The sequence below is a fragment of the Tympanuchus pallidicinctus genome, unplaced genomic scaffold, assembly GCF_026119805.1.
Source record: "Tympanuchus pallidicinctus isolate F22 unplaced genomic scaffold, pur_lepc_1.0 scaffold5, whole genome shotgun sequence".
In the NCBI taxonomy this organism is placed as follows: domain Eukaryota; kingdom Metazoa; phylum Chordata; class Aves; order Galliformes; family Phasianidae; genus Tympanuchus; species Tympanuchus pallidicinctus.
This window is the reverse complement of record NW_026294769.1, coordinates 14,599,587-14,627,221: the sequence shown is the minus strand read 5'-3', so window position 1 is coordinate 14,627,221 and position 27,635 is coordinate 14,599,587. Positions and strand designations below refer to the sequence as shown.

The window sequence follows — 27,635 nt, the reverse complement described above, 5'->3', positions numbered from 1 at the left end:
CAGGCCATTCCAGTGCCTGGCTACTCTGAGAGAAATGCTCTTCCTGACGTCTAACCTAAAGCTCCTCTGGTACAACTTGTGGCCATTTCCTCAGGTCCTGTTTGTTGCCTGGGAGAGGAGGCTGTCCTGCTGCTCGACCTCTTGGTTCAGGGATGAGCTGCTTGGACTTGGGGGCTGCAGCCAGCACTTGCAGCTGTTTTTGTAGGAAAGTGAGCTGTGGCACTCTTATTTCCCACCCACATCTTCCCTTCTTCCTGTTACTCTCTCCCGTGTAAACAGCGATAGGACGAGAGGGAGCGGCCTCAAGTTGTGCCAGGGCTCTTTCGAGTTCTTCCATATTAACTCCCGAAGTGCCCTGCGGTCACCGCACAGCTCCCCAGGTGAGCGCACAGCGCCACAGTGGCCCCTCCAGCCTCCCTTTCGCTCTGCTGAGACCGCCCCTCACGGCTCCTAGAATCACAATGCTTCCAGCCCCACCCCACTTCAGTTGCTAGGCGACGGGGCGCGACCGGAAGTGCAGCGGCCGCTTCCGCCGGAAGTGACGGCGAGCCGGGCGGGGAAGCTCTGAGCGGAGAGGGGGGGATGCGCGGGCGGCGGCGGCCGTGGGGGTGGCCGTCATGCTGAGCCGCAGCTCGTTCACCAGTCTGGCGGTGGGGGTGTTCGCCGTGTACGTGGCGCACACGTGCTGGGTCATGTACGGCATCGTCTACACGCGGCCTTGTCTGGAGGGCGGCACGGCCGCCTGCGTCTGGCCCTACCTGGCGCGGCGGCCCAAGCTGCAGGTGAGCGGCGGGACCGGGACGGGCCCCAAGCCGAGCGATGCGGTGTCAGGGGCGAGCGGGAGGTGAGGAGCGCTCCGGCAGTGCTCGGACGCTCGGAGAAGTAGTGGGGTTGCGTTACTACGGATCGCCGCGCTGAGAGTGCCGGTGGGTGAGCTGATGCTTCTGTGCCGTCATTCCCCTCTGCTGTCTTTGCCGTTTCAGCTGAGTGTTTATACTACCACGCGGTCAAACATCGGTGCTGAGAGTAATATAGATCTGGTTTTGAACGTGGAGGATTTTGATATTGAGTCAAAATTTGAAAGGTAAGTCTTAGAAGAGTGACCTGTTTTTTGCAGTTTGTAGCCTGAATAACACGTGTATGGGAATGTGTATGAAATAAGTGGGTTGACTGTTCATGATGGCAATCTTGGAAGGATAGAGTTGTTCTTGTATTCTTTGGTTTTGGGTTGAAGCTATTCTTGCATACTCTATGGTCTGTTTGGTCTGCACTTGTATTCATAAAGTGCAAACTACAGAAGCAGTGCTGAGGCAGGGAAGATGTGAATTGAACATCAGCTTTGGAGCTGAGGACTAGGTACTGCTATAGGTTAAAAGAAAAAAAAAAAGGTATTTTAAAGTATGTTTTTTTCCTTAATAAGAAGTTCCTAAAGTGTTTCATGAATGACATCACAGTCCTGCTTTGCAGGTTTGGTACACTGAGTTCACATAGCGTCAATAAGAGGACTGTTAGGTTTATTACATTCATCATACAATGGCTTGGGTTGAAAGAGACCTCAAAGATCATCCAGTTCCAACCCTGTGCTGTGGGCAGGGCCGCCCCTCCACCAGCTCAGGCTGCCCAGAGCCGCATCCAACCTGGCCTTGAGTAGCTCTAGGGATGGGGCACCACAGCTTCTCTGGGCAACCTGTTCCTGTACTTCAGCACCCCTCAGTAAAAAATTTCCCCTGACATCTAATCTAAGTCTTCCCTCTTTCAGTTTAAAACCATTCTTCCTTTATGTAAGCTTCCTTCAAGAATTGGAAGGTCAGTAGCAGGTCTCTGCTTCTCTGGGCTAAACAGCCTCGGCTCTCTCAGTCTGTCTTCATAGCAGAGGTGCTGCAGCCCTTTGATCATCATAGGCCCTCCTCTGGACCCACTCCAAAAGCTCCATATTGAACACCTCATGGTCGCAAGAAGGAAAGCCTCTCTAAACAAAGCTTTGCTAGCAAATACAGAAGTGCTTGTTTCTCTCATATAGATTTTACAGACCTCGGACACTGTACTGAATTGTCTGCAATTTTCAGATCCCACTCTAAATACCTTACTAGTTGTGCTGCATCATTTCAACATTAGTTAATTTACATCACCGTATTGTTTTTAGCTATATAAACAAATGTTTTGCAGTAGCAAACTGATAGTACTGGTAGTAAAAACGGCTTCTCATTGTGAAAATCCTATGTCAGTGTGCCTGGAAATGCTTGGGACTTTATAACATGTACATAGTCTATCAGCTACGTGATTTTTTTTCTGAACAGCTGTGATTTCAGACTCTGAATGGAACCTGGAAGTCATACAGTGTTATCTTTCCTTGTGCTATAAAAGCAAGCTTCTGTATAACTGTTTCAGTGCTAGTAATAATAGAAGTAAAGCTTTTCTGGTGCTTCAGGGTTTCAAGATCTTCTGAAGCGATGTTAGTACTAAGATTTTGTCCTTAGATAAATTTTTGAGTGCACTCTTGTATTGTAAAGAGGCGTATATAATGATTAGAACTCTTTTTGTGCTGTATATTTGCTGCTTCAATTTTGTTATTTAAAGCGGTGGTTTTGTTTTTCACTCTCTTGACAAAGATTTGCTTCAGCTCTTTGTCATTCTGCCTTTTTAATAATAAAAAAGTACGAAATTCTGTGATTTAGGTCATATTAATCTATGGCAGATTTTAAAATAGAACTGTTTTACTAACATGGTCTTGCTGTACCAGTGAAAGCATCCAGAGGGGAAAAAAGCAAAGTGGTAAGGATGCTTCCTTGGCAAACGCAAGGACAGTGAACTGATGGTGCTTGAGGCTCCACATAGCTCTGTGTTCAACACGCTGTAGCTGAGAAGGTAAAGTGCTTGGCTTTGGTTTTTTACTGATTTTTTTCAAAAATCATGCCTACAATCTCTGAACACACTCAGCACCTGGAAGGTTTTTCTCTACAAATCCTAGCATAATTTTGACAATACAACATAGTGGCAGGGGAAAACATCGATACTGATAATGTGGGCCTGTTGTCTAGGGTAAGGAGGGGCATGCTGGACAAAGATCAATGTGACTTGAGGTAATAGTAAAACACTGTGTAACATACTGGAGTATATGAATTGATCCCATCCAGCTATGGCTCTTTAGGGCATGTTAATGAGGTGTGCATTGTCTTGCTTCCTTTCAGAATATTGTAACATTTTCAGTGATCCCTATCTGTAACAACTTTAATATTTCAACGTCTCATCTCATAATGTCCTTATTTTGTATTTTAGGACAGTGAATGTCTCTGTACCAAAGAAAACTCGAAATAATGGCACATTATATGCATATATCTTTCTTCATCATGCGGGTGTTTTGCCTTGGCATGATGGTAAGCAGGTGCATATAGTGAGCCCTCTGACCACGTACATGGTCCCTAAACCAGAAGAGATTAATTTGCTCACTGGAGAGTCAACCACACAGGTAGGTGGATTTGCCACCTGTAGGAGGGCAAGTGGGGAAAGAAAATGCATTTCTTTTGTAGACACTTGTAGTGTTAGCATCTGCTATGCTTGCATCTATAAATGGTGGGGATGTTTAAAAAAAAAAGGGGCAAACAACCTCCCCCCATTCTTCTCATATGTCCTCTCATACACTAAAGGTAGGCCATTTAGCCCAGCAAATGTAAAGCCCACTGTTACACTGGCTGCTATTAAAATATTTCCCTAGTTAATATTAATTTTTTAAGGATTCATTGCTTTTGGTAGAAATAGTGTATTCTTCTGTAACAAAATTCTGCTGCTTTGGATAGTGAATCAGATTCCTGTGAAGTAATTTGCTTTTGCAAAATAGCGATACGTACTTAACTTTGACAGTGCTGAGTGACCAAAACGTACTGCTTGTTTTCCTATAGGATGTTCTCATAAGATGTTCTTTCATTTCAAGAGAAGACAGTATTTGCTAAGGGATACTACTGTAATTACTCATCAGAGGGAAAAAAATGGTGTTATGTACTGAAACACTTAGAGTGTTGTACCTCATATTCAAGGGGAGTTAGAGAATCCTTTGGAATCTGAAATACAAAGGTAGCTATTAGTCCTGTTCCTAAACCCTATTAGAATAAAATCGAAAAGGAAATGAAGCTAGAGTCCAGCATTAAAAAGTCACAGTAGGTGGTGTTCATCTCAGGAAAAGCAAGTAGAATGCCCTGGAGATCTGAAAGCTCAAGTCTTAGCACAGCTTTATTCAGTATTTGGAGGCTCAGAAGTTCAAACCAAGTGATCTGATCTCTTTACTCCCCAAGATGAGTGTAGTTGAGCATCCTTTTGTCTGTTTGGAAGTAACATCTGAATACTGTGCTATCTTCACATTTGAGTGACTGTTTTCAATACATGCAGATGCCCATGGCATTAAAATAAATTGGAGGGATATTCACTCTCAGTGAACTGGGTTGTGAATGAGCACTGAAGTTTTGCAGTGTCAAATTCTGGTGGATCTTTACAATCATTCTGTCGTAGTTAAGCAAAATACTTGGTGTGGTTAAAGTCAAGTTTCTTAACATCTATTTTGTGATACAGCTTACAACTCCATAGTTGTCTGTGCTTTAGAGTATTATCCTGTTCAGAATTCTGCATGGTTAAGCAGTAAATATGTATGTTTATTGTTTATTGTATTTTTAAAGCAAATTGAAGCAGAAAGACAGACCAGCGCTCTAGATGAGCCTGTTTCTCACTGGAGATCAAGGTTAACCTTGAATGTCATGGTGGAAGATTTTGTGTTTGATGGATCATCCCTCCCTGCTGATGTTCACCGTTACATGAAAATGTAAGTTAATGACTTAATTTTGCTGGGATTGTTAATATAAATTTAATTCACATTTCTGTGAAAATTATCTTTCAGTATTTTTTGCTTAAATTTGAGCTAAAGAGACAAGAATAGGCACTCGTTAATGCCTGCATTTCAGCAGTGACAATAGTGAGATACTATGTACTTGAAAACCTTATTGGTAATATCTTGATCCTAGGGAGGTAAGGGTTTAAAATATCTTTTTGTATGGGTGTTACCATGGTAACACAAAACAGAACTACGGAGATAAAAGTAAAATGCTGTAGCAGGCTTTGTACCCTCTTGTTCTCAAATCTGAAATACTTCTGGTCACTAAAGCATTTGTCTCTTGACCTTTACAGTTATCCTGCACATGCAGATTAGCTGTGTAAACAGTGAGTGTTTAAGTAGCACAGCTGATCTCCTGCATCCCATCTTTTTTTTCCCTCTCTATGGCTTGCTTTATTCTATTTTGTCAGTGTTTTTTCACACATTATGTCACTTTTTTCAAGAAAATACTAAAAAGTGAGCTTTTAGATGGGCAGTAGCTCTGCTCGCAGCTCGCTTAAATTGCTTCCAGTGTTAACCATATCAACAGTGCTGTGTTGGCTGGTGCTGCCGTATGTTGATGCCTTTCTCCACAAGTATCCTCTTAAATCCAGAAGGAGTTGCTTAGTCAGCAGACACTGGGATTCTGAAATAGCTTCCCAACCAGAATAGATAAACCAAGCAAGTCATAAGGCAGACCCAAAACAGGAAGGAGTTAATGAATCTTTTCTGGTCATGTCTAGATATAAGTCAGTGTTGATTTATTGTTGTATGATACAGGAAATAGTTTGGAAATGAAATAGCCTGCTTCAATTCTACTAGCAGTAGCTTTAATTGTAGTTATTTTGTAGAAATTGAACTTTCTTCATTTAGAGAATCTGTTTCTGATGCTGAAGTTAATACTTCGTATTATTGTTACTCTTGAGTATTTAGAACACAGTCTTTATCCACATGGATAGAGACTTCTTTGTGAACTACTAAAATTCTATTTTCAGGCTTTAAAAAGTTCAGTTATGTGACTTCCACTCTGAGTACATCACAGTGTATGTAACTGCCTCCCTAATGAAGGACTTCAGGAATTTGTCCCTTCTGGGGCACTAGGCCAAACAGTTCTCTGAGTTACTGACAAAGCAGTTTTCTACTGGTTAATTTTGTAGAGACCTCAAAGGATGTTAAACTACTACTAGCTTTGTGCAGATTTGAGAGATGATAAAGCAACCCCAGCAAGTGCTTCTGTTCAGGAAGAGAGAGGTTTAATGCTCCTTGTGCAATCCTGCTGATAGTATCCAGCCTTTTAAGGTGCATACCAGCCAGCCATTACTCTACTTAGTCCCATGCTGAGTAGAGCATCTGCTGTTACTGATCTGGTAGATGTCACCGAGGGTGTAGAGGGGTTGGGGAGATGCTGGAGAGTTGTTGCAGTAGGAGAGGAATACTTGAGACAAAGGACGCAAATATACGGTCAGCACATTTCTCTTTTGACAGACTTTTAAAGTTCCTTTATCCTTGTTCATGCGACGGCTTCAGCATCATCACAGCTGATTCAGTTTCTCTTTCATTCTTTTTTGCTTATTCTTTCTACAAAAAAGTAAAAATAAACTGAAAAGAATAAACTGGAATGCATACTGCTTTTACGGACTTCTCTCAATGGGAGACCAGGCTAGCAGTTGCTTCTTGGTGTGTGCTGGAGACTAATGTGCTTGGAAAGATGGTGGGAAATACCTGTATGGGTAGATCTGAAAGTGCTGATTGAGTGCTAACTTGAATAGAAAAGTTTTTTAGGTCACCACAATTATAAAATCCATGTTTAAACATCCTAGGGTTCAGTTGGGGAAGACAGTGCATTACCTTCCAATATTATTTATTGATCAGCTAAGCAACAGAGTGAAAGATTTGATGGTGAGTAATAGAATGCCTTTAATTACATTTAATAGTAATCTTAAATATTGTTGTAATTAAAATTTTCTTCCTAAGTTTTTTACTGTAATCAAAGTCTATTACAAAGTGACTAAAGGATTCTATCAGTGACTGTTGTTTGACTTAATGGTCAGCTGCAGAGTCTGAATTTGGGTTTTGAAACTCCCCATCCTTGCAGAAGTATTTGCCAAACACTTTCTTCCATTCTGCCAAAAGATGGTTGGGTTCCGTTGTTGCTGCCTTTTGGAAGGATGAGGGGAAAACTGCAGCATCAGCTGTGGTGAGAGCAACCACATGACTCCCCTAAGCTGGTTGATGAAGTTGTGTTTGTGTCGCAGAGTGCTTCTATTTTTCTTCTAGAAAAATGAGCATACTGAATGTTGATGGTACTGGAGTAACGTGGAGATAAACAATAATGTAATATTCAGCATCTTCTAGGTAGGAGTCTTGGTAGATGAAAGCTTTCCATAGGCCTTCTAGATTCTCATTCCAAATCATGAAGTTTAGCTTAGACAAAGAATTTTTCTGCTGAATGTTGGGAGAATATTATTTAAGGATGCCTGTTGTAAGCTTATTTGAGAAAATAAACCCCTGAGCATTTCAGTTACAGATCGTGGTAGCAGGTAATTCTGTCCAGTATTTCTTTAGGTACACTTGTAATGTCTTTATCAGCAGTCACTGTCCTTTGTTTTGAGTTTCTTAACACAGCTCATTGTTAAGGTTGGTATGTTCATATGAGCTTCTAACTGGTTGTGTACCCTGTTTACAAACAACCTCAGCATTCTCATGTTAATAACATGCCCACAGTTGTCACCTATATCACAGTAAGTGCAATTGCAATGTGCTGCCTTAAAGTGATTGGGATCGCTAAACTGAGTTAGTACTTGTAGACTTCTAGTTGTTCATTAAGAAAGAGTTCATCCTACTGATCTGCTGTTTAATTTGATTTTAGTGTTCAGGAAATTCTGTCTCTATGGCAGTCTGATTTTCTCTCTGCATCATTCCTTACTCTTTAGTAGTGTTTTGTCTGTTACTCCAGATGGTGCTTGCTGCATGTTACTTGCCCATATATTTGCAAAATTTTTGTTTCCTGTCTGTCTTGAACAGGTAAAAATTCTTTTCCTTTTCTCCCAGAAATGTTGATGTAAACTTTAATAAGAAGCTGGAATGAGAATGGAGAGATTGTAGACATCCCTTTAAAAGGAGAAGCCTGGAGGATCAATATACAGCATTCAGTAGAATCTTTTAGCATCCTCAGCCTTCAGCTCTAACCCATTGATTTTCATCCTGTTTGGATATCCCTTGCAAATCTCTGTGGGATTTGTAAAACCTCTCCCAGCTTTCCGTTCTCTCCCTTGCGTGCATGTCTTCTACTGCTCTCTTTGAAAAGCCTTGAGAGGGCAGTGAGACTACTGGAGGAAAGAGTGCATGGGAGAGCCAACATAATTCTCAACCCACATCTGACCTTGATATCTGGGGACCCTAAAAGCATTTTCTGCAACATTAGGATCAGAAGAAACCCATTCACCTCTGATAAGTGAGAGCTAAGTATTACTGTAGAAAGTGTAGAGTAACAGTTCTGAGATGGGGATTATGACTGAGGAGCAAGAAGAAGCTGAGATTAATAGGTCTTAAACCACTGGCACTCAGAGGGCCTGCCTGGCTGTAGCCTTTAAGCTCTCCCTGAAAATTTAAAACATGTTGCCTGAACTTGTGCCTAAATAGCTGTGGAGAATTCTGTTATTTCTAAGGACAATTTCATTTTGTTTTAGACCTTCTTGAGAGACAGTTGGTTGTCATGGAGAAAGAGCTATGGCAATGTAAGACTTTTTTCAAAAAGAAAAAGGATCTTTAGGAGGCCCTACTTATCTCTCATAATTGAAATGCTGATGAGACTGGAGAATTATACTGAACTTATTTGCAGCACCTCATATGCTATGCTTTACAGGTAGAGTCTCTTACTTAGCTTTAGCTGTGCTGTTTTCACCTTTCTGAACAGGCAGCAGCATCTTGCTTTGCCACCATTGCCTTCATTTATCTCAAAAACATCCTCAGTTTAGTAAAGGTCTGGCTATGTCCTTCAGAATATGGTTTTTGTATGTGTGAGTGTCTTGTAGCTTAGCATAACCTTCGTGTGTACTTTCATAGAAGAAGTGTCAGAATGGAAAATTTCTTTAAACACACTGTTTTCACTTCAACTGAGACCAGCAGAGGGAACTTCATGTAAACTTCTCAAGGGCTTTTGTATACAGTAACAATGAGGTTTCTGTAAGAACTTGAACAAAACAAACTGATCATTTAGCATTTCTGGGGAAAAAAAAACAACAAACCAAAACAAAACAAACCAAAAAAGCCACTCACAGAGATTTCAAGCCTTTAAGACATCAGACTTAAAATTATGTGATTAAATCATAATTGATATAATGTTTCTTAAGTTTCAAAAAAGTGAATGTGATTGGTGCAATTCTTCTGTTAAAAAAGAAGCTGTTTCTGTTTTGAAATGCAGGTCATAAATCGTTCAACGACAGAGCTACCTCTTACAGTGTCATATGACAAAATCTCTCTTGGAAAACTTCGATTTTGGATCCACATGCAGGATGCTGTGTACTCCCTCCAGCAGTTTGGTATGTTCTTATTTTTAATGACTCTAGGTGAAAACCAAATAAACAAGAAAAAAGCAACAGTCTTCTTTCCTTCAAGTACAAAGGAGGCACTGTTTTCTGGATAACTCATAAAAAGACTTGGTGCTATAAATCTTAATGTTGCTTTACTGTAATAAGGCAGGGTGGAAACAAAATGTTGATGTGATACAGGAATGGAGGACAGAAGTGAAACAACTTTCACTGTTGTTTGGATAGTCCTATTGCGAAAGTAAGTGGCTGCAATTGAGAGCGTTTTGATCAGTTTTCCTCTGTCATCCATGGAGTGGAGAAGGTAGATCAGTTCTTATACAAGCTGTGTGTAGCTGGTCACTCAGCCATATACCCACGGCAAAACACAGGCAAGCGTAGCAGAAGGACATTGGGTTTGAGCTGAGAATCAGGAAAAAATCGTGGTTCTGATTAAACTGCTACTGCTGCTTCAGAACTGACTTGCCTCTTACTTTGACTCAGGTCAAGTACTTCAGTTATGAATTTATAGGGTAATACAGAGAAACTGAGAAGTGAAAGCCAAATATCATTTAGAAGCTTGAACATTAGCATGCTCTGTGTGTCTAATTCCTGCTTTTTCTGGACTGTACGAAAGTCTAAATTTATAGACAAGCTCTGTAGCTTGTGAGGATCTAACTTTGCTACAACTTTGAGTAGCCAGTTTCCAGATCATGTTAGCCTCAGTTTGTGAAATGAGGCAGAATGACACTTATTTGCCAAAGAATTTGATGGTCCATATTATGAGAACTGCTGAGAGTGCTCAGTTTTTCTGAGAAGTTTAGACTTTAATCATGGGGCCTGAGACTGCTTCATCAAGAAAGTATCTTTATGCTGACTGAAGAAGTTCAAAGCTGTAGCTGTCATTTGCCAAATGCAGTCCTTCATTCTGGCAACCGTATTTATCACAGACAGCTCTCTTTGAAATAATGGTTGTCCAGTATATAAAAAAAGTAGAAAGCATTCCTCCTTTTCTGATTTCAAATGTCAGTGGAGAATACGTTCTTGGCTTACAGCCTGTGGTTTTTGGAGGATGCTTTTTCTTTTTCCTTTATCAAGGACAAGCTTCTGAGTTAATTCTACGAGGGCCATCAAAAGATCTGATGCTACACGTATTGTTATGTTTCTCACTGACCTCTGCTGCCTTCCACACAGTGTACTCCTTTTCTTGTTTTTCGTTTGTACTGTGAAACTCACTTTTCTTGTTTAGATTGTAAGAGTTCAGAGGCAGAGTTGAAGAATCCTTATTCTTCCTACTTGTGCCGGAATGACCTCCTGCGTCGTGCCATTCGTGTCTCAGTTGTTCAGCTTATGCTCTGTAGTTGTGCAGTATGTTAAAGGCACATCTGTCTGCTTGTAACTGATGGGCTCTCTTTAAGGCTAGCTTAATAACTAGCCAAATATGTGTAGGTTCAGGTTTTACCAATAAAGCTACCATCTTGTTTTGGGTTTATATTTCCTTACCTAAATATATGATGGTGAAATAAGCCTTTCAAAGGAGTCTCTAACATAACAGCAGTTAACTGTCTACTACTTCTTTCTCTTAGGATTTTCAGAAAAGGATGCAGATGAAGTGAAAGGAATTTTTGTTGACACTAACCTGTACTTTCTGGCTTTGACCTTCTTTGTAGCAGCATTCCATGTAAGTGGAAATACTTTGGATTTCAGGTATTATAGAATATAATGAAAAAAGGGGGGGAGATGTTTGCACTTCAGCTCTCTTATTTAGAGAGAACTGTTCTTGGAAACAGTAACTAGGTCTTAAATAATAATCTTGACCGAAATATAAAACCTTTAAAGTTATTATTACTTTTTTTAAGTTGGAGTTCAAGTAGAGATCCAAGAATTAATTACCTGTCAACAGTGGCTCATGCTTTCTGCTAAGTTGAGTTGTCCCAAGGCTATCACTGCAGTGGCATAGCTACAGCAGTAGTAATACCAGTAGGGTATTATGTAGACTCAAACTGATAGAATTTGAGTCTCTGGCTACTAAACCCTGCAGAAATCCAGATCAGCCTTGAAAGATGTGTGTAAATTGCAGAGCTTGTAGTTCTAGGCATAGTTATTTCTTGTTCTGTTTCTCTCCATCAGTACTGGGTGTGACATGGTATAAATGTGAATCTTTGTTTTGGTGGACAGTGCTTTTAGATCTCCTTGTTCTACTTTGAACATCTTTGATGTCTACAGTTAGGTGCAATACAATTCCTGTCTTCTGGGGGAGAGAACTTGTTGAGGATGTTATGTTTCTTTTATACTTGCATTACATAAAATTAATTGGGTTTGAAAGTCATAGATTTCTCAACCATATCACTCTTTAATTTTTCATTCTGTTTATCAGACAGTAAGATGTCAATAGGCTGGGGTTAGATATTCTGGTATTTTTTCTTTTGTGTACTATAAGAATTTCTTGAGTGTGTGCTGCTTATTTTTTAAGACAGTGAATGTGTGAGGAAAAGACTGAAAGATGTACTGAGTAAAGGTACTAAGAAAACTGAAGTAAATATTTGTTGTTCATAAATTTAATGCTAAAAAATCACTAAAGTTTAGGCCAAATCATAGAATCATCATAGAATGGCTTGGGTTGGGAGGGACCTCAAGGATCATCAAGCTCCAACCCCTCTGCTGCATGCATAGCTACTGACCCCCATATTTGATACTAGATCAGGCTGCCCACAGCTCCATCCAACCTGGCCTGACTGCTTACTGTAAAATCCTTACTGCTGAAATAGAGAGAGAACCTAATTTGCAGCATCGTAGGATTTTGTTGAAACTTTGGTGCTATCCAAGCCTCAACTATCAGTCTGGTACAAAGAGCTTACTGAATTCAGCATGATTTTCCCTGATCTGTCAAAGAGCTGAGCAATTCCTGCAGGTATTCAGCTCTCTGTCCTCTGCCGTGCGTTATCCTGTACTGGGTTGCTAACTTTCTTCATGGGATGCAGCATTGTGCAGTGTTAGAGTAGAAACAGTACCTGCTGTTCCTCCTGCTATTTCACACTGCATTTGGAGCCTGGGCTTTTAAAACGTTTTTTTTCTCTTTAGCTTTTATTTGTTTTAATTTTTAGTTCACAGATGATCTTAATGCATTTTTAACTGTTCAGCTGGCAGTCTTTAATTAGTGCCTGTGCTAAGAAAATGAGTGTCCTTCTTGCTATTTGCAGCTTCTCTTTGATTTCCTTGCATTTAAAAATGACATCAGTTTTTGGAAGAAAAAGAGAAGCATGATTGGAATGTCTACAAAAGCAGGTATGGCCCAGCATGCAAAGTGAAATGTGTGCTGTATAATATATACTGTGTGCTTTTATTCTTACTCTAAATTGAAACTTTGTAGATTTATCCAGGATGACAAAACTAGTTGTTTTTTTGCATAACAATATAGCTAGCAGGATGGTTCTAACTTTGCTGGTAAGATCGGGGTTGAACTGAATAGGATGTAGGAAGGGTGAGAGAAACAGTGGTCTGACATCACATCAAGCCTTCCCAGAGCAGATGAAGGTAGCATGCAGCCACAGACACTTGAGATTTAATGCTCCTCAGCCTTGCTTATGGCATTAATAATTACTGGCTGCTTTTCTAATAGATTATCCATTGTGATTATAAACAGAACTGGAAAACCTGAAGCTATCTGGCCTCTGAGATTATCCCTAATGGTGTTGTGTTTGCAGACTGATGAAAACATGTCAGCAGTATCAATACAAAGAAAAAATAAGGCATTCAAAATCAGGATAAACAGCAGCATGATTTTTATGCAGAGAATCTGCTTATTGTCTTTCTAGAGTACTTTTTATAAGGCAAAACTTACACTACATTTGGTATTTGCAGACAAAAATGTCAATAAAAATCCAAAGTGGCGCAGAGAATTTTCACTTTAAGTTTTAATTGCCAGTTAAATAGGTAAGGCAAACTGGAAAGACTGAGTTACAAAGGATTTTCTAATCTTGCTATCGAAATACCAGTTTTCATTCTCCAGTGACTAACTCATGGTTCTATTGTCCCTTTATTAAACCTTAGTTATCTTTCTGTTTGTATCTCTTTCCTTTCCTAAGGGAAAAGTGTGACAATTACCCTGAAAAGGCACAGCGTGATTGTTGGTGTCTGAGTGTGCTGTAACTCTTCCCCTTTTCTGTCCCTGCTTAGTCTAATCAGAGGCTTGCTTGATAGACGTTTAGATGCCTTCAGGATGTTGCAAAATCTGAGAAATAAACCTAAAATGTAGTTCTTACTATTTGCAAGCATGAAATCAGTTCTATGAGGTTCAAGAACTGTCATTACCTCACAGCTTTTCAAATTTCAGGAACTTAGTTCATAATAGTAATATAGTGTTGAATTGTTGGTTTTCCTTCCATCTTGTGTGATAAAGATTTCATTTAAAAGGTTTTTTTCCTTAGTTGTCTTTTTATTCTGATTGTCTGTGTCATAGAATTGTTCAGGTTGGAAAAGACCTTAAAGATCAAGTCCAACCACAACCTAACCATACTACCCTAACCCTAACAACCCCCCACTAAATCATGTCCCTGAGCACCACACCGAAAAGGTTTTTGAACACATCCAGGGATGGTGACTCAACCACCTTCCTGAGGAACCTATTCTAGTGCTTAACAACCCTTTCTGTAAAGGAGGTTTTCCTGATATCCAACCCAAACTTACCCTGGCACAACTTGAGGCCATTTCCCCTCATCCTGTCACCAGTGAGAAGAGACCAACCCCGCTCTTGCTGTAAGCACCTTTCAGATACTGGAAGAAAGCAGTAAGGTCTCCTCTCAGCCTCCTTTTCCCCAGACTAAACAGCCCCAGTTCCTTCAGTCCCTCCTCATAGGGCATTTTCTCCAAGCTCTTCACCAGCCTTGTTGCCCTTCTTTGGACCTGCTCCAGCACCATTCTGTACTGAGGTGCCCAAAACTGAACACAGTGCTCGAGGTGAGGCCTCAACAGCACTGAGTACAGGGGTAGGATGACTTCCCTAGTCCTGCTCATCACTGATACAAGCCAGGATGCCATCGGCCTTCTTGGCCATCTGGGCTCAATGCTGGCTCATATTGAGCCAACTGTCCATCAGTACCCCAAGGTCCCTTTCCATCAGGCAGCTTTCCAGCCACTCCTCCCCAAGCCTGTAGGCTTGCCTGGAATTCTTGTGACCAAAATGCAGGACTCGACACCTGGCCCTATTGAAGCTCATACAGTTTACCTTGGCCCATCTATCCAGGGGTGCCTTTCTGTAGTGCCTTTCTCCCCTCTATCAGATCCACACTCCCTCCCAACTCGGTGTCGTCCACAAACTTACTGAGGGTGCACTCAATCCCCTCATCGAGATCATTAAAAAAGATGTTAAATAGAAGCAGCCCCAGTACCAAACCCTGGGGGACACCACTCGTGACTGGCTGCCAACTGGATTTAACTCCATTGACCACAACTCTTAGGGCCTGGCCATCCAGCCAGTGTTTCACCCAGCAGAGCATGCACCCATCCAAACCATGGGCAGCCACCTGCTCCACAAGATTGTTGTGGGGCCTATAGATCACTGGCTGTTTCTAGGACTGTTTGATCTATCAAGATGTATATAGTTCATGCTTAAACAGCTTAGGACAGAATTAAATAAATGAGCCAACAGTCTTCCTTCATCTCAGCTGTTTATGTAAATATTAATAAGCCTTCTGTGGTTTGTTTTTTTTTCCATCTAGTGCTTTGGCGGTGCTTTAGTACGGTTGTAATATTTCTTTTCCTTTTGGATGAGCAAACGAGTTTACTGGTACTGATCCCAGCAGGCGTTGGTGCTGTGATTGAGGTGAGTTGGTAAAGCTCTAGAACCAGGTAGCAGTATTCTCTGCAACATCTGTCATCTGTGTCTGGAGTTTTCCAGTACTGCTTAGCAGAGTATTTTGTAGCTTATTGTAGAAGAGGGTTGCTGTGTCCCTTTATCAAATAACTAAACTGGGAGTATAGGTGTTTTCTGGGATGTGTCAGCACATATTGCGGAAGCCAAGCACAGAGCTGTGCTGAGCCTCCTTCCTGTCACATCACTGATACGCATCACTAGTGAGCAGGCATGTATGACCACGTCAGCAAACTTTCACAGACACATTTGGCAAAGAGCTGGCTGTGGCCCATCACACACTGCCCTCAGGACTGCAGTTTTCTCCCTGGCTGTGACTGAGGTGCTTGGGGAAGGAGGGAGGGACTGATGACTGCTCACCAGGCCAATGGGCTGCAGGTACTCCTTAGGAGCCCGCTTAGGTGCAGTGAAGCACAAAATCAGCCCTAATAGGAAGGATCTCTCTACCTAGTGTTGTTTGCAGATCTAATGATTTCTCAGTCTATAAAAATAAATTTGGGATTCCCATGTGGAATTTTTGACTACACACCTGTTGTAGTTGCAGATATGAATGCAAAGTCACAGTGTGATCCTTAAGATTTTACCTTCACGTATAAAACTAATTAAGCTTTTGTGAAAACTTTGAACAGTGGTGCTATGTAAAAACTTGCTTAACAGGTGGCTGCTGGAGCTCTGAGGTTCACAGTGGCTCTGAGCAGCTGACTCCAAGGAGGCACTGCAGTCCAGATGTCCTGAAAGGACTCTGTTACTTCACTTACAGTACCTCAACTGATATGGGGACTTAGTAGTACAGTTTCTCAGTGTTGTGCTTGTCAAGGAACACACCATTTAGTTTGTATCAGCATTCAGACAGTATGTTGAAGTCGGACTATTACAGCTTTATGCAGTGAGTGCTTAAAATAGATATTCGAGGATCTTGATTCTGTTCATCTGAACCTTGCATTAAAAATTCCTGTGGGTAATTCTTTATGTGCAAATTTTGTTTTCGTTAATAACAGCTCTGGAAAGTGAAGAAGGCTTTGAAAATGACAATCAAGTGGCAAGGGATACGACCCAAAATTCAGGTACAATAGACATCAACACTTCAGTGGTTTGCACTCTTGAGCTTTTTACCTTCTTAACAGTAACTGCAGGATACTGTGACTTGTGGTTTTCTGTGATGTGAAGATCTTCTCTTATGGATAACTGAAATGAAATAGCAGAATAAATAGGTTCAAATGTAAGAATTTCTTTGATCAATTCTGTAGAAACAGCAGCAATTTGTATGTATTTATGATGTGAGAAGCCTCAGAATTCCCCATACGTGCTGAATCTTAGCAGGTGCTCTTGCCTACTGTGTTGAAAAGTAGGCAACTTTACTTAACTGGCATTTTAATTTAAACTTAACTGGCATTTTGATTTAAACTAAGGAATTGAATTTTTCATGAAGCCGTAGGTATAACTTCTCTATTGTAGAACTAATGGAAGTTGTGTCATGCTCTGGGAAAAAGAAAAGTATTTTATAGGTCCTCTGGGTAAGAACTGTAAGACCAAAAGCTGTTTGCAGGACTTGCAGTGCCAGCAGGAGTTAAAATAAATGCAGGTAATATTTCCATTTTTTTGACATGAATGTAGTCTCTTTCAAATCTTTCACTGTCTGGTGAAATTTGGGGAAAAGACACCTTTGATTAAAGGATAGCCTATATTTAAATAGTTCCTTTTGTTGGTGAGAAACAGTTATTTAATATTGTTTACTTCATAGGATGAACTGGATGGGCTTTTGTTCTGTTGGGAGTCTTTACTTAAGAAGATTGTGGCTTTGTTCTTTTAACAACGTTTGAAGAAATGTGTTTCTTTTAATGAGACTTTGACATTTTTGTAAGACTACAGGAACACAGCTGGTTGAGTTGCCTATCTGTCTTGTTAAGAGTAATCTTATGTTGGTCTGGAAGCAGAAATTGATTAGTACTCATATTGACATTTAAAAACATTTACATGCTCAAAACAACAACTTGCGGAAAAGAAAATCCAGTTCATCACATATTTTTCTGTTAAAGTGGCAGTATTTGCACAGTAGTTGCACTTTGCAAATTGTCTTGTCACTTGCTGAACGTTGATCTTTTGCCTAGAGGCTGCTGAGCAGTATTTCCAACAGTAGAATTGTTGGACCATTTGTAATTCTTACGAAAATGCTGCTTTAAAAATAATGCTACCACTAATTATAGAAGAATTTAGCCTTTAATCTTGAGAAAATTTTTAGTGAACGAATAGACAGACATGGAATTGAGGGTGATCCATAAGTGATGCCTTCATGTGAAATGGTCATTGTTTTTCATAATCACTTCCTCTAACTGCCAGATGCTGTGTCATGCTGACTCTGCTTTTGCTTTGTGAACTCTTTCAGCTGTATTTCCTAAGCAAAAAAGTCCTGGATGTTGAGTGTAAAATATGAAGGAAAACATTAAACCTTTTGGTTACCCTGCTGCTGTGCAGCAGACTGAGCAGGACACCTGTATGACTGTTGTATGCAAGAACTGATAAGGTCTTTGAACTGTTACCTTGCTGACTGTATAAGCAAGTGAGCTTGCAGTTTCATTCTCTATTTAGGGAGTCAGCCCTTTTCTTCCAGTTCTGTCTCGATTATATATTTTATATGTATTGCAGTTTGGCGCATCCAACGATTCTGAAAAGAAAACTGAGGAATATGATACCCAGGTAAGAGGGAATCCTTGACTTCTGATCGATGAAGTCTATAAATGTGGTCTGCTCTTTTCCTGGTTGTATTCCTACAAGTGTATTTTTCATCTTCTCATACTTGTTAAGGGGATCATCATCATGCAAATGATCAGATAGTGAAGATTCATTCTAATGATTTATGAAAAGAAATAGCAAAAGAGTTCTTTGTTAGCTGGATTACAGTGTTTGAAGAAAATGTCATCTGTACTAAGGATGTCAAACTAGATGAAACAAGTCACAAAATTTTGTCTAGCAATTAATATGTCTGCACCAACAAGTCATGAGTGATTGAAAGTACCTTTCCAGAAACTTGTCCTCTTGTGACTGTAAAGCTCATCAGGCCTCAGATAAATCTCATCAGATTTAAGGGACACCATCTGCTTTCTTTAATGGAAAGATTTAGAAGTCATGACATTAATCTATGGGTCACGTGCAGATATCAGTACATCCCTAACAGGCCAGAAATCTTGAGTTACTTCTGTGTTTGAAGCTGGAATCTGGTTGAAACATTTTTCGAGAAGCAGAATGGCAAGCAGCATATCTGAAGAAAAGTTACTCTTCGTGTGTATTCCTTACAGATTTGAAAATCAGTATTTGTACTTGTTACTTATGCCAGTAGAATGATTGATCATAGGTAGCAACACTGGTGTTAAGTGGAGAGCAGCTCTCAAACTGGCCCACACTGCTTATGTACTGAGGTTTTTGGTGATCTCAACTGTGCACTGGAATTTTCAGGATCTCTTGAACTGAAGCATTCTGGAAATAATAGCAGACATTTAGAAATAGGAAAAGATGTTCAGGAAAAAAAAGATGTGGCTGTCTTCGAGATGATGCCATGAAAAGTCTGCTGTATATAAAACGTGAACTAATAAACTATTTTCTTTGTCCTTCAGGCTATGAAATACTTGTCATATTTACTCTATCCACTGTGTATTGGAGGTGCAGCTTACTCCTTGCTGAATGTCAAATACAAAAGGTACTGTCAATCTATAAAGGATCTTATAAAAGGTTGAAACATCCCCCATTTTTTCTGTATTGATTAATTGGAGATGATGGGATATAGAAATCAGTTCTGTTTGTGTGACTTACAAGCTAGGAAGTGTAGACTTGTGTGGAATTTAAGGCTGGAAAGCCATTTTTTAACACCCTGTAAGCTACGGCTTGTTTCAAGCTGTGTTTTTTCACAAGTAATCTGATATTACTGTAGTATTCAATAACTTGCATACAAGATTAAGCTGTCAATCACAAGAGGAGGAAGAAAGCTTCTCTTTGATGTTCAGAGAGCAGATAAGATGACAGGGAGAGATAAGAGGTTACTGTGGTTGAGTTCAGTAATCAAGAGAAGCAAAAACTGCCCTCAGATTATTTGCTTTGACCAAGGGATTTCTCCCTTGAGAAATGTGGCAGGTAGGATGATAAACAAGCAGAAGTGTTTTTGAGAAAGGAGCCTGTGCTCCCTCAAACCACAGACTTACTGTGAGACATCAACAAGAGCTGAAGGGTCTGTATTTCAGGAAAAGGTGAAACTCCAGTCCGCCTTCCCTGAAAACAATACAGCGAGTTCATTTTTGACTGAGAAAAGCAGACAAGTAGAGAGCCATGGGACTTTGCTCTAGGAAAAAAATCTGCAAACACATGCTTGGTGATGGCTGTGTAGGCTGTTTTCATAGTTTCTAGGCCCAGAAGGGATGTGGAGGAGAACAAGTATAGCCTTAAAATAACAGGAGAAGAATCTTCTGTTGCTGTCTACGTGTTCTGTAACTCTTGTACCAAAACTTAGGGCCATTTCTCTGCTATTAGAAAATAGCTTCTTCAGAAGGTTCTTGTCTCATGAGTTAACAAATATATGGCATATAAAAATTCTGGCACTCACTCTCTACCTGCAGCAGATAGAACAGCTCTCTGCTATCTACTGTTACAAGCAGAAGTATGAAATTTGTACCATCTAAGCCATCTGTAACGTTACTAATGCTGGAGCTGAGGGTTTGCTCCATTGAACATATGTAGGGAGGGATTGTTGGATTTAAGGAGAGAAAAGTGTAGATGTCTTGTGTTTTCTCATTATCTTTTATAAGTGCTTACTTTTAGGGGTTTGCATCGAACAGTATTTGTGGTCTGTAATCTGTGAACTTCTTACAGTGCCTTGTCAAGTGCCTCCTTAACATTGAGAAGACAGTGTTAGAAATACTGACAGGACTCAGTGTGCAGCATTGCCAGGTGGGGTGCAGGAATCTTAGAACAATCTCCAAAGGTACACAAATACTTAATAAAGCTCTCCAGAATTACTGGATGTGAGGCATCAGCTGCGTAATGGTCAGCAGCATCTCTGCAGCCCTTCTACTCCAAGGGAGGTGTAAGGTGTTCAGTTTGTGTATAAACTGTTCTCAACAGATCCACTTCTCAGAGTTGTCAGAGTCCTGCTGTGTAGGTGTTGTATGACAGGTTCACATTTTTAGTTGAGGTGAGAAAGTAACTGGATTGTCTTGTTTGTTTGTAGCTGGTACTCCTGGCTGATTAACAGCTTTGTCAACGGTGAGTCCCTTCTTCTTTTTTTATTATTCATGCTTCTTCCATTGGAGGCAAAGACTCAAAAAATCACCAATATTACTTGCATCTGCATGGAACAATAACTTGAACATAGGTTCCAGAATTATTGCAGTAAGAAAGGGAGAAGAATCAACTACAATTGAAACAGAAGGATAAAATGTATTTTCTCATTAGGAAAATCTGTAATTCTCTAATTGTGAAAGGATACTTCTATTCTGCCTTTGTCTGTTAAGTGTTCTGTATTTTATCTTCAGGAGTGTATGCTTTTGGTTTCCTGTTTATGCTGCCCCAGCTGTTTGTAAATTACAAGGTGAGACTGAAAAGCAATAAAAGGCAACTGCTGTAGTGCCTTCTTCCAGGCTTTAATACAAATGATACATTCTTTTCATCCTAGATGAAATCTGTTGCACACTTACCCTGGAAGGCTTTCACATACAAAGTAAGTAAAGCTTTAATTTAAAGATTGGTTCTGTCATTTTGAAAACAATTTTCTGAGAAAAACAACTAAGTATTATGTAGCTTAAGGCTGTGAGTGCTTTTCTTTTTGTTTCAAGAACTAAACTGCCTGTAAAAACAAATTTGTTTGCAATCGTTCTTCAAGGAAAAATAAATCCATTTCTCATAACAACTTTCCTATAAAGAGAATCTCATCCAAATTAGGGTGTGGGTAATTTCCCTTTTTTACTGTCACCTGTCTTAGGTATGTACAAATGTTGGCCTTGCAAATGATCTAATGTTCAGTTTAATACTTCAATAAAGCAAAAAAGAGATTACATTAACAAAGTGTAATTCTCAATATTAGAAGAGCACTGAGAGGCCACATTTTAGCAAGCTGTGGGAGATACCAGAGACAGAAGTAAAGTACAGATTGTTTTCTGCTTGTGTGGTACTTCCCAGCTTCTGGGAAAGTGCAGTGACAAGTGTGTGCTAGGCTGTGGTGCGTTGTCCCCACTACCCAGTCTGTAGGAAATGATGCAGCGCTGTGGCGAGGCGCAACGTGAGGCCTTGGGGCAGGGGAAGCGAGTTTATTAAAAATAAGTAAGTCAGCTTACTGATGCTTTGATACCTGCACACCCACAAGCACCTCCGTGTGTGTCTGAGGGGTTGATATTGTATTCATCCATCCAGATGTCTGTGCCCAGGTATATTCCTTGCATTGACAGGGAGGACAAGCAACACCCGCTGTTGAGTTTCCAAGTCTGCTTTGTTTGCCCTTTGGGCCAATGTATTTCAATTCTCCTGAACTTAAGTGTTTCAAAAGGAAGTATTAAAAGCTGCTCAAGATACTCTGTTCAGTTCTGAAAAGATAGTGTGTGATAAAAGAAATGAAGTCCTAAAACAGAGTGCCTGTTATAACTTCTCCGTATCTCTGAGCCCACAGCAACAGCCCAGATTTCTGATATTTTATGTGTTGAAAGAGTATTGAGCCATCTGGGAGAAACAGATTGGAGTATAGATAATAACAGCATAGTAACTAAATAGTTTTCAATACAGTAATCAGTCCAAAAAATAAAAATAAGGTCCTAATTTTTCAAACCCATAGTAGGTAAATCAGAATGTTTTTAATAGAGAGAAATAAAAGGTGCGGGGAAGGAATTTCACAATTTTGGCAAAATTTATAACTGCAAAGAGATATCAGCAATTGAAGGACAGCAGGGTGCAAGGGCAGTATTGAAGGTAACCTTCATAGCAGAATTTTGCTTCTGAAATGCCTTTTCTTAAAGAGCATTGTTGGGGCTGCTGTTAAGAGATGCCAGAAACTACCACAGTGAAGCATAGGTATACATAGAAAAGAGTGTTTTCAGCTATGTTCAACTTCTTGGCTATTTCCTAGTGGGTATTTAAAGTTGCTTGCTCTCTTCTGTGCTCCTGCAAAAAAAATAGTCTGAAGTCTCTTCTGTTATTGTTTCGTTTTGGTTTTTTTTTGGAAATAAGAGAGCACTTTTTTCCTTTAAAACTTAAACTTTTTGTTTTGTTTTGCTGAGGATGACTTTGGCAAAAATGCAAACATCCCTAAATTTTTGCTTTCTGTAGTTTTACATTTTATACTTTCATGAGGCGTACCTTCAAATGAAGTAATCCCAAAAGAAAACTAGCTAGACTAAATACTCTTGTATGAGTTGCCTTGATGTATTCAGTTTCCATTATTTTTGAGGACTGCCTAAATGCCCATGGGAGGATGAAACTTTTTCTTCCTTTCATCATCATAGGATCATCACTTGGGAGTTAACTTGGAAAGGCCTTGTTTTCTAACTGGACAAGTTCTGGTTTGTTTGGTTTTTTTTCCTTGACTGATCTTTGCACAGGCTTGAGAAGTGCCATACATATTCTTTGAACACTTTGGATTGATGGATTAGTTTTGACTTGCCAGAAGGAGCTTTCCTGTTGGAACTAATAAGAACTTCTTCCTGTCCAACACCTCAGTGTTCTTCCCGTGCTTCGTTTCATAATACCAACAGTAGTTTAATTTTCAAGAGCAAGTCTTTTTTTCCCTTCTTATGACATGGATTCATGCACTGTGAAGCCAGAATAACAGCTTTCTGATAATGAAAGGAGAAGCCATTGTAAGGAGATTGTTTGCTAGCCCAGTAGTGAATATTCTTTGCTGAATTGGTTTTCTGGATGTTTTTAGTGAGCTTATTGCACCATCTTATGAGTACTAAAGCTGGTATACTGTGAAGAATTGACTAGTCTTCTCTATAGACCAGAAACAGATGCAGAGGAGTTGCCCTGCTCTTCACTTCCTTTACCTTCTCTCTTGAAATAATGTCATCTTTGTGTGTTCAAGCCTCTCTGCGTTGCTTTCCCAGCAAATGTCTGTTAATTTAAATTTTGTCACTGATGAAAGTGATAAATATTTCATAATTGCTTCAGAAACAGCCCAGAGTATGTCTAGCTGAGCAGAAATGGTGTAGAAAATTGCATCTCAGATAAGGGATGGATGTTTGCTTCCAGGAAAGCACTGAAAATGTTTTAAAATCTCCCCAGGGCTGCCAAGTTAATGTTCTTAAGAGCAGTAAATGAGTAAGTTCTTACAAAAGTTTCAATTTACCCACAGAAAATGAAAGTGAACTATGACATTTTGTAAATCTTAAATCATTTGAGTAAAGTGTTTGAATACATTTTTTTGTCAGTTTCTTTTAAAAATTTTGCTGAAGTTGAATACGTGTTTTTCCTCTCATACAAAAGTACTCTCATTTACCTCAAACAGTATTGTGGCATGGTTTGGGTTGGAAGGGACCTTAAAGGCCATCTAGTTCCAATCCTGCTGCTATAGGCAGGGACACCTCCCTCTAGGACAGGTTGCTCAAAGCCTTGTCCAACCTGGCCTTCAATGCTTCCAGGGAGGGGGCATCCACAACCTCACTGAGCCACCTGTTATTACAGTGTCTCACCACCATCACAGTAAAGAATTTCTTCCTAATACCTAGTCTGCCAGTTTAAAGCCATGTTGCTTGTCCTGTCACTACATGCCTTCATAAAAGGTCCCTCCCCACTTTCCTCTAGATGCTGTTCAGATACTGGAATGTCACTGTGAGGTCCCCATGGGGCCTCCTCCGGGCTAAACAGCTCCAGCTCTTTCAGCCTTTAATCATAGGGAAGGTGCTCCAGCCCCCTGATCATCTTCATGGCCCTCCTCTGGACCTGCTCCAGTAGCTCCATGTCCTTCTTGTGTTGGGGTCCCCAGAACTGGACACAGTACTCCAGGTGGGATCTCATGGGAGCAGAGCAGAGAAGCAGAATCACTTCCCTTGACCTGCTGATCACATTTCTCTTAATGCATCCCAGGATACGGTTGGCCTTCTGAGCTGCAAGAGCACATTGCCAGTTTGTGTTGAGACCTATATCCTTTTAAATTTAACTGTAATTCAGTAAACAGTATGATCTTCATTTAAAAAAAGCACTTCAAAGTTTGCAGTGGTTTTTCAGCATTAAATGTTTTTATAAAAAAGAAATAGTCTGTGTATCTGCTGAACAACACTGGTAAGCCTGTTTCCTATAGCTTTGTATTAATTCCTTGCTTCATTTTGTCTGATTTTGTTTCTTGACAGCTAACTGAAGTGTTCTGTTCTTTTATTTGTAGGCATTCAACACCTTTATTGATGATATATTTGCTTTTATTATCACTATGCCAACATCTCATAGACTGGCATGCTTCCGAGATGATGTTGTGTTCCTGGTCTATCTCTACCAAAGATGGTATGCCTTTCTTCAGTATTCCTAAGAGTTTTTACAACACTTCAGATTGGCATAAGAACTACAAAGCAATCTGGAAAGGCTATATGCTGTAGTCATTAAATCGTAGAATCACAGAATGGTTTGGGTTGGAAGGGACATTTAAGATCATCCAGTTCCAACCTTGCTGCTATACGCAGGAACCAGCGTGCTCAAAGCCTTATCCAGCCTGGCCTTGATGGATTCCAAGGAGGGAGCATCCACAACCTCACTGGGCAACCTGTTCCATCACAGTGAAGATTTTTTTCCAACTATCTAGTCTAAGATAAAATTCCCAAGGACAAATATTTCTCTAAAGAAACAATAATTTTAAGCCAAGTTTATGTTATACCAAAATGGTAAATGCGGATTTCAGTTTTAGGTTTATATGCTCACACTAAGAGTAGTAAAGTAGGTCTCCTTGCAAGGTGAGTTTTTTTTCTAGAAATTAAAAACTCAACAGCTTCTGAGAGGGGCTGCGCCCTGGTTTTGAATCTGTCTCTTAATGATAAAATGTCTCTTAAGAGTCCCCCCCGTTACAATACAATTTCATAAGTCTTAGTATTTGGTGTTTCTGTAGCTAATTTTTAAGTCTGTCATATTTTTAGGCCAAAAATGGAAACTGAAAATATGATGAGAAAGGAATTCTGTTTTAAAATTGAATAGTAGAGAACTGATTAAATGTCCTTCAGACAGCAGACAAGTAACTTGTGGGTAACAAGTTTTATTTTATTTTTTCCCTGCCAGGCTTTATCCTGTGGATAAGAGCAGAGTGAATGAATATGGAGAATCCTATGAAGAAAAGCCAAAAAAAAAAGCTCATAGGGAATAATTAATAATTAAAGATTCTGACCCTGGACTTCTACTGATTACGTGTATTATCTGGTCTTAAGGAAGAAAAACTTATTTAATAAGAGTATTTTTAGAGCTTATGACAGAACTACATGGACTATACATCTTCTATATTGCCAAAAATCTAGTTTTGATATCCTTCTATTTCAAGATCCTCGTGTGTCCTCACAAGGTCCACAGTCTGACAGATGTCATTAAATAATCTTCCTGCGTTTAAGCTCCTCTTCAGTGGAAACCTTAAGTGTCCAGAGCACTGTAATTAATATCCAGATCTGTGTTTTTAAGGCAACTCAGTAAGTGGAAGTGTGGTGCCATGCCACTGTGAAAAGTCAAAAAACTAACCAGTGTGTTACAGCAGAGTCAAGCATTACTGCCAAACTGGAGGCTGTCAAAAAGAAAATGTGTAATTATCCAACTGTATGCTAATTACAAATCTTCCTAGTCTGGTAACAGAAATCATGGGAATTTTAGAAGTTAGTATTAAATTTATATGTGGACATAGGAAGTTCGGAGCTTCAAATCTGTTGGCAATAAATGAGACAGATGGTGGTGTTAAAATTCAAATTCTAGCCATTTTCTTAGCCAACAACATTGACAGAGGGTATCAGTTGTCTTAAATGGAATGAAGGTGTGAAACAGCTGTAACATGATTTCTTTTAATATGTATCCAAGTTCATATAAATCTTTCTGCATTGTTGACAAACCTTTTTTGTTGCCATAGTAGGTATTCATGTAATGCAAATCACTGTTGTGTGCTAGGAAGGTCTCTTAAAACATCTTAATTCTTTGTAATGTGGTATCTGAGTGACATAAAGGGCCAATTCCCTGGTGTTTCAAATTTAATAATTCCTTGATCCTTCTCCTGTTTTTCTCCTACCCCCATTGTATTTATGTGATTAAACACATCATTCAGGTGGAATGGCTTTGCTCACTTACTATACCAAGCACTTCCTGGAAAAAGGGAAGAAAACCAGCCTGGTGAAGAATAAGCATCTTACTTTGAAATAATTTAAACAGAAATATCCAGAAGGCAGAATTCTAGTTCGTAGTTCTGCTTTTCCTTTGGCCAATAACTACAGAGTAACCCTAATAATTCTTCAGCTGCCGTGGTAAATAGTACCCTGTTTGTACAAGGCTATTTAACTGCTGTTTGCCACTGATTGAAAATATTAATTGAATAACTTCAAAGAACACAGATAGATTGCAGTACTCTTTAACTGCTCTATGAAGTAGCTTCTATCCAGATATCTTATACTGCAGAAGTGTTATGCATACTCGAGTCTCAGAAAGATATGGAAATGCACGTAAATTCTTCTGTCACAGACCACAGTCTTTCTTATCCTGAAATCCTTATGCGCTACTGGCAATGGAAAGGAGTCTTGAAGTGAATATTTACCTCATGTTTATGTTCAGACGTCTTTACATTGTTAATTGTAAATGAGGAGGACTGTAGACCTGTTGATGTTGGCATTAAATATCCATAAGTCTATGCAAATCTGAGGTTGTGGTTGTTCTGTCTTGTGTGTTTTGGATTTGTTTGGAAGAAGCTCTTTGTTGTTAAGCAAATTCATTTGGGACTCTTACTTCATAACAGTAGTAAAAAATGCAGGGGCGTGAATGAATTTCCTGATACAAATAATGCAAATGATACGTTGCCTTTTTGGTGCCATTTCAGAACAGTCAATAATTGATTCTTCTAAAGTGGCTTCTGAAAGTCCAGAATACGATATTTGGGTATTTCTCATGTTTCACCATTTATTTTTTGCATGCAGCTGTTAAAAAGTCACTCTTGCACCTTTACATACTGTGAGCTTATAGGTCTTTTGTCTTGCATTTCTGATGACAATAACCTCATAATATTCCACACAGTAGTCATAAAGAATATAAAATTAGAACATTTTAATTTTAAAATGATTGAGACTCTCCTGTTCAAGTCATTGTTCTATGCATTCCATTTCCAAATAAAAAAACCTCACCATACGGAATACAGAGTTTTCTTTTGTTGCTGGAACATCGATGGAAACTTTCAGTGGTGTAACTTTGGAGATTCTGAATG

The 27,635-nt window shown here is 39.7% G+C and overlaps 1 protein-coding gene across 1 annotated transcript; it reads left to right on the top strand.

Annotated features, from left to right (window-relative positions):
- The first annotated feature begins 567 nt into the window (after positions 1-567).
- Positions 568-27,079, top strand: CLPTM1L (CLPTM1 like). Its single transcript, XM_052704716.1, has 17 exons — positions 568-782; positions 984-1,084; positions 3,277-3,466; positions 4,665-4,807; positions 6,676-6,754; positions 9,279-9,396; positions 10,968-11,062; positions 12,582-12,666; positions 15,099-15,202; positions 16,249-16,314; positions 17,894-17,944; positions 18,859-18,941; positions 20,463-20,497; positions 20,767-20,822; positions 20,907-20,951; positions 24,597-24,712; positions 25,475-27,079. The coding sequence occupies exons 1-17, from the start codon at positions 618-620 to the stop codon at positions 25,557-25,559; spliced, it is 1,617 nt and encodes a 538-aa protein (XP_052560676.1). The 5' UTR covers positions 568-617; the 3' UTR covers positions 25,560-27,079.
- Positions 27,080-27,635: the final 556 nt, after the last annotated feature.